General features: G+C 55.3%; 1 protein-coding gene across 2 annotated transcripts in view; it reads right to left on the reverse strand.

Annotated features, from left to right (window-relative positions):
* ADCY5 (adenylate cyclase 5) overlaps positions 1-13,096 on the reverse strand; it is a 153,660-nt gene that overhangs the window by 40,526 nt on the left and 100,038 nt on the right. For both annotated transcript variants that reach the window (XM_061194259.1, XM_061194260.1), the window contains exons 4-8: positions 8,549-8,660; positions 6,903-7,030; positions 4,722-4,880; positions 3,704-3,845; positions 1,609-1,749 (exon numbers count right to left, since the gene is read on the reverse strand). In XM_061194259.1, coding sequence (XP_061050242.1) covers positions 1,609-1,749; positions 3,704-3,845; positions 4,722-4,880; positions 6,903-7,030; positions 8,549-8,660 — 682 coding nt within the window. The remainder of the gene's footprint in view (positions 1-1,608; positions 1,750-3,703; positions 3,846-4,721; positions 4,881-6,902; positions 7,031-8,548; positions 8,661-13,096) is intronic.

Here is a 13,096-nt window from a genome sequence, read left to right on the forward strand (position 1 = left end):
TCTCCCCCTTACCCTCTTTGTCCTCCCTCTCTGGTCTTCCTGCTCCCCTGTCCTTCTCTTTCCTCCCACCTGGATGAGAGCCTCCCTTCTTGCATCCTGCTCTCAGTCGTCCCCCTTTCTTCTCACTCCCTCTCTCACCTGTTGGCCGTCCTGGTCATGTGGGTACAGAGTCCACAGGAGATGATTCAAGAACTGGGGTGAGAACAGGGGGGATCCAGCAACTGCTCTTTGCTTTGGGGAGGGGCCTGGAGGGAGCGGGAGTGGTGCCTGGAGCCCTGGGTGGCACTGACCAGGTCTGGGATGTCTAAGTTCAAAGCCCTGGGGCAAGGCTGACCTTTCCCACTCTTCGTTGCTTAGGACCTTGGTGTCCTGCGAGTTGTTTCTTTACCACCAAAAGTTAAAATGGTGATCTTGACTCAATTCACTTTTTTCTTCTGTACATTTTCCTTAAACCTTTGTCATCTGTGATTTGCTAGCTGGCAAGGAGCAGAATGACTGGTCCCTAGCCTGTCCCCTCCCTCAGACCCCTGGATCTGTCTGCCGACTCAGCTGGACTCCCATGGAGTCTCTCTCTAATCCCTGCTGCTGCAGCTTAAACCCAGTCTGATCCACAGACCCCAACGTGGGGATCCTAGTGTCGGCATGCCCCCCATTCCTCTACCTGGATCTGTGGGAACTCAGTGGACACACACACACACACACACACACGGCTTCCTCACCCAGCCCTCCCTCAGAGTGGGCAACTCCTGCCTGGGTACCAGGCTGCCCTTGACCCGAGGAATGTGCTCAGATGCAGAAGCCAAGATCTCAGATAAAAAGAAAGAAAACATTGCTGCTGCAAACTGACTTCTTGTCATCCCTCATTCTCTTCTTCCCACCCTCTGAAGTCTCCTTTCTAGCATTACTGACAGAACCCAGGCAGGGCATCCTGAATTCGCCCGTCCCTGCTGTGTGCAGGGGTGGCTGAGGGTGTCTGTCCTCTGAGGCCAGCAGGGTCCCTTGAGATGGAGGCAGCACCCCTACCACGGCCTCTGCTTACTCAGCCTGCATGCTCCCACAGGAAGACTGGAATTAGCAGGGCGTTTCTCAGCACAGAGGGCAAAAAGACCATCACCTGGCACTTGCCAAAAAGCACTGGGATGGTCTCTGAGCGACTGGGCCAGAAGATGTGTTTCAACTGCCTGGGAAATGCAACAGGTGCTGGAAGGTGTCTGACAAGCCTGTGCCCACCCAACTCCCCGGGGCTCCCCAGACAGTGCCAAGAGGCCCTGGAGGCTCTGTTTGGACCCTGAGTCCAGCCAGATGGGTCTGCTTCCAGCCTACACCAGCAAAGTCTGCCAAGGGGGAGGGAAGAACGGGCTTCACCGCTCTGCTCCAAAGCCAAATCCGGCATGCCAAGAGACGGTGGGGCCCACGGAGAAAGCCCAGGGCCGGAAGTTAGGCGCTCCGTCTCCTGGTCCAAAGTCAGGGTGAGCCCCCTTCCAACGATTCCTTCTGTGGCTCTCCAGATTCCCTGGGTAACAGGAGGGGCCTGGCCCAGTCCTCACACCCACAGAAGGCCCTAGCCCTGGAGAGTGCGGCCCACACACTGCCCTGCCAGCTACTCACCATCCGTTTCATCTCCTTGGACACCTGGTTGCCACCCAGGTGGTTGTAGAAGGGGCGCTCGGCCCCCCAGTGTGGTGGGTTGTGCCCGATCGAGTTGGTTCTCTGGCGATTCATCTTGGCAATCATGGCCTTCTCTTCTTTCTGGGAGAGCAACATAGATGCATCAGCCTGCGGGCAGGGCCCATCAGGTGAGCCCAAGTAGGGAGTTTCTCATTCCTCCCAGGTGCCTGGCCAGGTAGGGGTTAAGGCAGTGCCTCCCTCCCTTCTCTGCACAGCCTGGAGCCCTGAGGTCTGCCAAGATCCTAAAGCTCACCCAAGAAAGCACCCTAAATCCCTCCAAACTCCCCAATGCCAGCACTGGCTGGGAGCTGGGAGCCTCAGGTGGAAGCAGCAGAGCAGGATGACGAGGTTTGTCTTGTTAGAAAGCCAAGGGGTGTGGGAACATCAGTCACTGGCATAGAATTTTAGATGTGGGCAGAGCCTGGGTCTGAAAGTGCTTGGAGGGTGATGGACGGAGAGGAAACATGAGATTCCAATTTCCACCCCAAAACAGGCATGTTCTAGCACAGCGGGTAGTAGGACAGGCCCTGCAGCTTCTGGAGGTTTGGGTCATTAGAACATGAGATTCAAGGGCTGACGCGCATTGCACAAATACACCAACGGGGCCTCAGCCAGCTCTCCATGTGCCAACCACAACCTATCTGTCCATCCATCCAAATGAGCTCGAGGTGGAGGGTTGGAGAGGCCCTGGGGGGACCTGGGTGGCCTTCTCTTCAACTCCCTCCCTGAGCCTGGGAAGGGAGCCTGTCATATCGGAGGCAGAGGGGAGGGGACACAGCCTGCTTCAGCAGACACTGCTCTGGGTCGGGGCTGGGGGGGGGGGGCAGTGTCCTTTTCTGTCTCCATTTCATCTTTTCTGAACCACTTGTCAAGCTAGAAGAATCAAGACCCAGAGAACCCAGGGCAGAGGGTAACCCTTCAGCCTGGGCGGGGCAGGAAGGTGAGGCTAGAGGCGCTATGGGCCCAGCAGAGAGGAGGAGTGTGGGAGGGGGCCTGGGAGGATTTCGGTTCATTTATACTCCAGCCAAACAACAAGCAAATGCTTTAAAATGAGTCAATTAAGCCACTAAGTGCTTTCCCCAGAGTACCTAAATCCTCCCATCCCTCTTTCCGGATGTCTGTGGCAGGGCCTGGTACCGCTCCCTCAGAGGCACCCCGTAGCCAGGTCCTGTGTGCTGGGATGTGCTTCTGTGGTGGGTGAGGTGTCCCTCTGATGTCCCTCTCAGGGTGGACACCTGCCTCGAAGAGCTCTGCCCACCTTGAAAAATCTACTTTTGCTGTCTCCAAGACTTTCTCTGAACTTTTCTCACAGCTTAATTTTGTCTTCAGTCTAATTCCTTAGGAAAGAAACAGGGAAGCTTTTCTCTATCAAAGGGCTCTGACCAATAGATAAATTCAATTGAAAGATTTATAAGTAAAAGGCATTTTAATCTAAGGAAAAATGTAAAATATAAAATGTTCTCCTCGTTTGCTTTAAAAATTAAGAATATGGAACGTGACACTATTAAAAATAGAACACTGAAGTCTGCTAATAATTCAGTTTTATATTTTGGCAAGTGTGGGCTGAGACAAAAGAAGGAAGAAGAACGACTGGAAAGTGCAAGAGGGGAAAAGACAGAGTTTCAAGAAACAGAGGTATATAAGTACAGGCAGAGAGAGAGCGAGATCCACCTAGTTTAGGCAACAGACAAGGGACGAGATGGAAATAAAGGACGTGGTATACACAGAGTTCCCTGATGCTTCTTTTCCATCTCGTGGCCTTCTGCTGTATTGTTACTAACCGATCTGAGGTCTGTTGCTTTTTCTGCAACAGAAGCAAAATGAAAACCTCCCCTCTTTGCCATCAGCCTTTACAAAGCCTCCGTAGCTCTCATGTCCTTCCTGAGATGCAGGAACCACGACTGCATAAGGAATTCAGGACTTGCCTCAAGGAAAGAGTAAGAGGAGAAGGAAGCAGCAGCAGGCTAAGAAACATTCCTCCCCAAAGAATGAAGCCCTCCCACTCCCCCCCGACCCCAGCCCTCGGTCCCCGGACCCGCTTCTGGGTGCAGCGCAGGATGAGGAAGGTCTCGATACTGTGCTCTTTGAGGTAGGCGTTGCGCTCGCCCCCACCGCCCGGCTCCACTTCGTAGTCGCCATTCAGGTAGTTGAGTGTGGCCTTGGTGATGTGGATGCGTCTACGGGTAGCAGGGGAAGCAGGGAGAGGAGGGCAGCAGACATGAATTCAGAACCCCTGCTCCCATGCAGAACCAAACTGTAACCAACTCAGTCATCATTCAAATCCCAGGGCCCCAAACTCTGGCTCAAATGCTAACCCCTACCTGGATCTCTCAATGGACTGTATCCCTCCAACCTCATCAAGATGGCACGGTGGGCCCCTCCCCAGCTCATGTTCACCGAGACCACACCGCATCACATCGGCATCACCTTATTATAGTAATGTAACACATCGGCCTGCCAGGAGAGCACGGCCTCCGTTCTCACAAACTTTGCACACCTGCTCAGAAGCCAGCAGTGGCTCCTGCTGACTGCAGGATTGCGTCCAAATTCCCCAGCCTGGCATGCATGTCCTTAACACAGGCACTGTTTCTCTCACTGGTTCCTAAAAGGCCATCTGCTCTACTTGCATTCCTTGGAAGTACTGTGTTTTCCTCTACCTGTGCCCGTCCTCAGCCTGGCAGTTCCCCCAACCCTCACCTTCCTCACCTGTCCCCATCCTGCCCCGTCTGCCGGGCCAGCTCACCTTCCACCTCCTGGCCACCCCCGAAATTATCCAGGGTTCCTCCCTCCTCTAGAAGTCTACCCTGACCTCCTGCATCTCACAACAGGCCTCCAGGTTCTGTGTAAATATTTTCGGGGTGAAGACTGGGTTAAGGTTTGGGCCACGCTCCCTACAAGTTGCCATGTATGGCGTCAGTGCTTGGTTACTAGAGGAATTCCACTTAAATTCTGCCAACCCCAGGGCTGCGGCTACCCGGTCCTGCCCACCCTAGCCCTTTCCCCATGACAGCCACCTGGGTGGGCCGGGCGGGAAGCTGCCCTCACTCACTCACCCCGCCTTGCCTCCAGCCTCCATGTGGTTGGCCAGCGTGACGTCGTTAGACCAGACGTCGAACTGCCACTTCCTGAGGCCAAGGACGCCACAGTGCACTCGCCCGCTGTGGATTCCCACACGCATGTTCACGTTGACACCTGTCACCTCCCGGACCAGCCTGGGGATGGAGTAGGGGTAAGGCCGGGAGGGGGTCAGGGCCAAGAGCAGAGAGGTCAGGGTGCATGAGAAGGTGCAGGGGTCAAAGAGTCATTTCTCTCCAGGCCAGACCAAATCCAGAGTCTGAGACTGTGCATCCTGAAGGGCAGGGCTGGGCCCTGGTGCTCAGGGGCTGAGGGTTGTGAGAGGCGCTGTTTCCCAGCTTGCCCGCAAGGTGGCGCAGTGCCTCACACTACATCCCAGGCCCACTGCTTCTGCCCAGCGAGGGCACCTGAGCCAGCGCTACCCTCAGTCAATAATTAAGTTGTGTTCTGAAAATGCAAGCGCACGTTAGTGCCGATTTGAGTCGACAGGAAAGTTATAGTCACTCCAAACCCCATTCATATAATTCTCGGATTTACCCACATTGCTGCTTCTTCGACATGAGCAGGATAATGGAGAAAAAGAGAACATAGGCCCTGCCCAGGAAAGAAGGGGAGCTGGGGCAGGTGCAGGGGACCAGGGGTGCTCCACGTGCTAGAAGACAGCGCCAACCCCATCACATGCACCACGCACGTATTTGGGGCGGGCCGCCTGTAGGCAGGGGAGTGGGATGGAAGCTCTACAGCTCTGGGTATGTGTCTGGGGCCCGGGGTCTGTGGAAGAGGGAGCTGGTGCTCTGGGGGGAGGTTCACAGTGTGCACTTCTTAGGGACCTGGACCCTCCTTGGCTCCCTGGGGATGGACCCACTCAGCCAGCCATAGGGCCGGCAGTCCGACTTGGCCTGGTGGGCGGGACCACCATGTGGACTCCAGCTGTCACCCCACCCCACCACCGAGAGGCTGACACCTACCACAGGGAATATTTATGTCATCCATCTATTTCTCTCGTCCTGGGATCAACTCTGCAAATACCTGTGCTGGAGCTGTGCCTTCCATCCACAGGGCCTCTGGCCACTTGCTTAGGTTGATATCTCTCATTCTACCTTTTTGGCTTCACTCCAAGGCCACCTTCTTCATGAAGCCTTTCTGGGTCTTCCCAGTGAAATCAACTGCCCCCTCCTGGGCCCTCCCACCGCAGTTTGCCTCTCTTACCTGATGGTGTCCACTGGGCATGCCTGGTATCAGAGCAACGGGAGTCCTGGCCCCTCAACAGGCTCTGTGCTTCCGGGCAAGGGACCCCCTGTCTAGCCCGGGCACACAGGGGCACTCGGCAAACACTGCCGAAAGGAACTGAGCCAAACAGGATGGACCCGGCCACCTTCTGGGCCAGTTACTCTGACCTCTGACCTTGCCCACTGTGGCTTTTCCTTTGCCCCACCCGGTCTACTTCTAAAGCTCACAGTTATGGAACCTGGATGCAATCTCTGGCCTACTCCCTTGGCTGACCTGTAAGCTTGGATTGTCCATGTTGCTTAATGACTGGGGCTCCTTCTGTGGTCAGCAGTGACCAAGAATCGGCCAAAGATCCTGGCTGCTATTGTTCCCAGGGAGGATGGATTTTCTTAAACGGGAACACCTGTGTTTGCATCCACCTGCCTAGCAGTATTACCCTGGGGAGCCATTTAGCCTCTGTGAGCCCAACCTTTCCCATCTGTGAAGAAATGGGACCGGTGACTTCTACCCCTGGCTGGGTGGTTGTGAGAAGACATGAGGCCTGGAGTGTGAGGCCCTGCCATGGCACAGGGCACAGCACAGCTGCCAGCCAGTCCTCCTTTCCTGGAGGGGTGGCTCCACACCTCCTGCTGCCCTGGAGTCTGCAAAGCCCTCCCTTCTTCCAGGACATGTCCCTCTGTGCAGAGCTTCCCAGGCTGCTGTGGGCACAGGAGCCTGGGAGAAGGCTCAGAGCCTGGAGGTGTGAATCAACCCTCCGGTGTGGCCAGGGTCCTTGGGAGGTGGCTTTGCCCCACTATTTCCCTGCTTCCATCAGTTCAACATGAGTCAGTTACTCGGGCTATGGGACAGTCCCCCTGCAGACGGGCAGTCCCCCTGGAGATGGACAGTGTCCCCACAGGCGGGCAGTCCCCCTGAAGACAGGCACTTACGAGATGGCCTCAATCATGTCCATGCCCATCTCCACGCAGCAGTGGGCATGGTCAGCCCTGGCTTCAGGCAGCCCTGAGACGCAGTAATAACAATCTCCCAGGATCTTAATACGTAAACAGTGATTCTCCTGGAAAGCAAATTAATTTTAAAAATTAAAAATAGTAGGAAAGAGAAGTGGGAGGGAAAGAAACAGGAAGCAAACAGATTCACCCCATGCCTGGAATAACTTGCCTTTTAGGGCAGCGAGCACAGACTCAGTGCCGGCATGAGGTGTGGCCCCAGCCTGGGGACAGGCTTATCGGGAGCCGTGGGGGACAGAGGACAGGCTGAGCCGCCCTCGAGAAGCATTCCAGCCACCCCAGGCTCAGGAACTCACTTTTATGGCCACAGCTGAGGTCCAAGAATACAGCTGGGTCCAATGTGGCAGCGAATGGGGCAGACTCATCGGTGTGAGAGGCCCCGAGCTGAGAGTGAGGGGCCCATCCCACTCCCAGACCTGGGACACGCTCTGACTCTTGGCCTAGGGTTCTACTAACAGTTTTATGACTCTGCTTTTATGAAAAGACTGAAGCAGAAGTGAGATTTAACCAAAGCTCGCCTGACCCCCAGCCTGAGATTTTTATCCACGACAGTTCTGCTAAGCCAGCAAGCACGTGCGTGCTAAGACAGCCACAGAGCGGAAGCACCCGCCCGCTGCAAGGTCACCCCGCAGGCCGCAACCGATGCATAATTGGGATTGAGATGGACTGTCATTAATCACCAATTCTGAGCTGTCCAAGTCTGCTTTCCAAAGGTTATTTCGTGAAGCTGGTACGCTGGGACCCAAGTATCTGTGTGCCCTGGACTCTCCTTTAAGGCCCTTCCAAAACCCAAGGGCCGAGCGTGTCCCCGTTCACCTCGCCCACATTCGGTGATAAAATCAGTGAGGTGTGAGGCCCACCATCAATGCCCTCGGAGGCCCTTGGCACCGTCTCTCATCCATGATCTGCCTGGTGTCCTGTGACGGCCCAGGGGACATGTCCACCTCTCGGTGGACATTGCAGTAAGTGGGCCCCGACATAGGACTCTCCAAAGGCACAGAGCATCACTCAGAGCCACAAAGGCTGGGAAAGGACGGCAGAGTATAAACAGGGACTAACGAACGTGTGTCCTTCACCACTCCATGCCCGGGGGGGGGGGTCACTTCCAATCTGTCCCAATGTGGAAGAGTCCTCTTTCCATAAGTCTCTTGGGTGACACACAGCTGTCTGCAGGCCAGTTGAGATTCAGACTCATTTATTTATTTATTTTTATCACTCTGGCCACCCTCATCAGCAAAGTGGCTCTGTGGCACTGAATTTGCTCCTCCAAACACAAATTCCACAAATTCAGGGGTCAGGGCAGCCTTTCCTGCAGGCCTCACCACCCCTTTCCACTGATGGAGGGCTTGCTCCCTTGTGACCGGTGACACTGTGAGCATCTCTGAGTGTGCGGCGGGGCTGACGTGAGGCGTGAGGACACGCAGCCACAGCCTGTACAGCCCCGCCTCCCCCGTTCCCGATGGTGGACTCCGCAGCACCCTACCCCAGGCAGCCCAGATCAGGCCACCCTTCCGGCCCCGGCTTGGGCACACAGGGTCCCCAGGGCAGTGGGCAAGGTGACTCACTGCAGCCAGCTTGTCGAAGCGGGCGAAGAGCTCGTTGAGGGTCATGACAAGCTCCTGGGCAGTGCACTGGGACGCCAGGCTGGTGAAGCCCTCGATGTCAGCAAACAGGATGCTAGAGAGACAGGGGGGAAGACCCCCGTGAGGAAGGAAGGTCAGGGGGACACAGCTGGGGCCACCCTCCGCCTTAGGAGGGCTGCCAGCCAGCAAGAGTCCTGGGAGCTCCAAATGGCTGCTGGGGAGGGGAGAGAGAGAGCTGACACTGGTGGTCTCTCCCAGCTGGTAGGGAAATGCCGGGCCAGCCCTCCTTTCTGTATCTCCCTGCACCCTCGCTCCCACCCAGGAGGAAAGGGGGGGCCGAGGCGCATGAGGCCTGGGGGCGTACATCTGCCTGAGGCCATGCAAACAGGGCCTGCTCCCCTCACCCTCAGCCACCTTTCAGGCCTGCCCCGCGTTTGACTCCAGAGCAGCCCCCTCAAGGTAGCTGGGTCCAGGAGAAGGGTCTTTGGTTCATCTTGTCTGGAAAGTGTTTCAGGCCCTAATGGCGGCCGTACAGAGGTCTCACTTCCGAAACCCATACACAAGGGAATCCAACCCCAGGCCCTCCATACCGAGGGAGTCCTCTAGAAGACACAGAATAAAGAGGCCCGGGGAGGAGGGAGAGGAAGACACAGCCAGTAAGCGTCTCTGGAAGCCCCCCAACTTGTCCTGCCAGCTCCTTCGGCCTCATCCCCTGGGCCCTCAGGTGCACCCGCTGGTCCCTGCATTACACACTGTGATCTTTCACCTGTTCCCGAGATTGAACGTGTCTTCCTTTTCTTTCAAAACAGACTACCAGAGGTGAGGCCCCAGGGCCAGAATGAGTAAGGGCCCCAAGAGTTTTTTCTTAAAATGGACACAGAAATGTAGTAACTCTTGTGGGCTGAGATGCTCCTGGTGGCTGGGCACGGGGGCTGGGGTTTCCGACCTGCCACCTCACTGAGCCCTCCAGGCAGCCTTGAAGGAGGGCCCGGTGTCCCCATCCCAAGATGAGGAGCCTTGGGGAAGAGCCACAGACGGTAGCTTGGGGGCTCTTCCTCCGGCCTCTGCTCTCTCCTCTGATCCACGTGGCTCCCGAGGCTCCAGACTGACAGTCTCGCTTCAAATTAGAGTGTAGAACTAAACATGCCTTGTCATTTTTTTTGGAAAATGTGTGTTCATGCATTAAGCATATCTTTTCATTCTGCTGTCTGACATCTGGGGTCTTCCTGACCTGGGGAGCCTGCCTCTCCCAGGCCAGCCAGCTCCTAGAGATGGTCAACCACTCGCCTTGGAGTCCAGAGCCTCCCACCCCAGTCAGGTTCCCACACTGGCCCACCACTCCCCTGCCCTAATCACCCCAGGGACAAGTGCCAGGTAACTCGGACAGTCCTGTGCCTCAGAGCCCACCGACATTATGCAAACTAGCCAATTCCAAGCCTGCTTACCCTGCCTCATCCATTCCTTCCTATAGAAACCACAATAGAGGCTCTTGCCCATGTTTCCCCTCACACTGCCTCCTCACTGACCCCTGTGCTTCCCCGTGTGCTCCCCAGCCCATGGCGTAACGCATCCTCTCCTCTCCATCCCGTGAGTGACAAACTATCTTTTCAATGGCAGCCGTCTCCTGATCTGTTGGCCTCACCATACCTGGATAATAATAACACCTACATTTTAAAATAGTTGGGCATTGTTCTAAGCACTTTACATGTATGAACTCATTTAAGCCTCACAACCACCCTTTGAGGTTGGAATCTTTTTCGAGGTAAGAAAACTGAGGCACAGAGAGGTCGAGTCACCTGCCCAAGGCCACACAGGCTTGTGTGGGTCCATAATCCAGGAGTTAAGCCAATAAATACTATGCTGTCTGTTGGCCCCATAGTCATCTTAAATGAGTAAAAGCACAGCTCACTGGTCTGGCATTGTATACGGGGCAGAGGGAGGTGGAGGGACAGGTGTGGGCTGCTGTAGGCAGGCAAGTACAGGACTCCGTCATGAGGGGACACGCTCTGCACCAGCTTACACGAGGAGAAGTGGGAGAGCATCTTGGGGCTTGGGCTAGGCAAGTACAAGAAAAGTACAAGAGGGCAGCCCCCAGGTCCCGAGCCCAGTGCTGTTTCCCGGCTTCGAGGCTCCTCCGGCCACCCTGATCCCAGTTCAGACCAGCAGACAAGTGCAGGAGGAAAGCCAAAGAGGGTGGGAGAAATGGGGGAGCTGGCAAGAGAGGAGACAAATGAGGGGGATGAAAGAAAAGGTAAGGAGGAGGAGGAGCAGAGAGGAGAGACTGTCAGCCCACAGAACTCAGAAATCAGACAAGCTGCTCCAGAGTGGCAGCCACGGGGCAGGGGCTCAGCAGATGAAAGGGAGCCGGAGCCCCCATCAGGCTTTGATGCCTGGTGTCTAGCAGACAGGCTCAGCACGCCGCCCGGGGGAGTCTGTGGACATCCACACTGGTGAGAGAGAAGCGCATGAAGAGAAGCGGCCATGTTCCAGACACTGACCCCTGCTCCCCAAGGAAGTTCAGACCCCTAGCCCAGCCCTCCAGCCACCTCCCTGGCTCTCAGTCTCTCAGGAGCCCCACCCTACCCAGGAAGAAGCGAAAGGTCTCTCCTGGTCTATGTGAAAGCACCATGACATGGTTGTTCTGGAAATTCTTCTTTAACTCTTAGATAATCAAAGCCAAGGGGAGTTGGGGTCAAGATCAGCTGCTCCAGAGTCAAGAACACCTTTAATAAGTGTCAGTATTTCAAATGCAAAGCTGGCAGGCACCAGGCCCAGCAGCTGTTCCACACTGGGTCCCAGGCTACAAAGCGGAAGCCTGGCTTTGGGGGATGATGAGACCCCCACATGGTGGGAAGGAAAAAAAATCCCCAAACCCGGCAAAGGCAGGAACACTACTGGGCAGGGTGACCCACAGCACCAAGCCAAGGAGAAGAGGGAAGGAGGAAAAGAACGGGCCGCCCCTAGAAGCTCTAGGCAGACGTGTGTGGACCAGGGCTCGGGGGCCTCGCTTCACCGAGCCCTGAGCCCTGCAGCTGCCTGAGCTCACCTAACCACTCAGCCAGGACGGCCTCTGCCTGCCACGTGTGGACATGGGCAGGCCTGCAACCCTTCTCCTTCTCCACAGGGACCTGGCTGGGCCTAGGAGAGCACTTTCTCCACTGCAGCTTTCATCTGTTTGACCTGTGGTTCTCAGAGCTGGTGTCCATCAGAATCCCCCTGGAGCTTTTATATGGAGAAGTACCAGAGCCCCATCCCCAGAGATTCTGACTTCATCGGCCTGGGGTGGGGCGCTGCTATTGATTGGTTTTGTTCTGTTTTGTTTTATTGTAATCTTCCCTGGTGATTCTAATACGCAGCCAGGGTTGAGAACCAGGGTACTAGTTTAAATGTCACCTTCTCAAGGCTCCCTCCACCCTATTTAAATCTACAACTCCTCCCATATGTCTAAGTCCCTTCCCGATTGTATTTTTCTCCATTGCACTTTTCACCATTTAATATATTATTTATTATTGTTGTTGTTATTTATTATCATGCTCCTGTCTGCCTCTCCCCACTAGAATGTAAAGTCTTTGAAGGAGGGATTTTTTGTTGTTGTTTTGTTTTTGGCTGCGTTGCGTCTTCGTTGCTGAGCATGGGCTTTCTCTAGTTGCGGCGAGCAGGGGCTACTCTTCGTTGCGGCACGTAGGCTTCTCATTGCGGCGGCTTCTCGTTGCAGAGCACGGGTTCTAGGCGTGCGGGCTTCACTAGTTGTGGCACACGGGCTCAGCAGTTGTGGATTGCAGGCTCTAGAGCGCAGGCTCAGTAGTTGTGGCACACGGGCTTAGGTGCTCCGCGGCATGTGTGATCTTCCCGGATCAGGGCTCAAACCCGTGTCCCCTGCATTGGCAGGCAGATTCTTAACCACTGTGCCACCAGGGAAGTCCTGAAGGAGGGATTTGGTCTATTTCATTCAATGCCACATTCTGGCCCCTAGTACAATGTCTGGCACACAGAGGAACTGCTCAATAAAATTTGCAGTGGAATGACTGAATGAATGAGGACAGGGCACATCTACCTTGCCCTCTGCTCTGCCCATCCCCCTCCACACACACACACACACACACACACACACACACACACACACACCCCCAGTACAATACCCAGCACATAGTAGGTGCCTGTGTTAGTTTCCTAGGGCTGCTACAGCAAAGTACCACAAGCTGGGCGGCTTAAGACAACAGAAATTTATTCTGTCCCAGTCCTGGAGGCTGGAAGTCTGAAGTCAAGGTGTTGGCAGAGCCACGCTCCTCTGTGACTCTGGGTAGAACCCTTCCTTTCTTCTTCCTGCCTCTGGTGGTGGCTGTCAATCCTGGTGCTCCTCACCTTGCAGCTGTGTCACTCCAATCTGTCTCTGTCCTCATAAGGCGTTGTCCATGCGTATCCGTGTCTTTGCATGGCATTTTCCTCTTCCTATAAGGACACCACTTATATTGGATTAGGGGCCCACCCTCTCCAGCATGACCTCATCTTAACTTGATTTCCTCCACAAAG

This window comes from Eubalaena glacialis, chromosome 6 (assembly GCF_028564815.1).
Source record: "Eubalaena glacialis isolate mEubGla1 chromosome 6, mEubGla1.1.hap2.+ XY, whole genome shotgun sequence".
NCBI lineage: Eukaryota > Metazoa > Chordata > Mammalia > Artiodactyla > Balaenidae > Eubalaena > Eubalaena glacialis.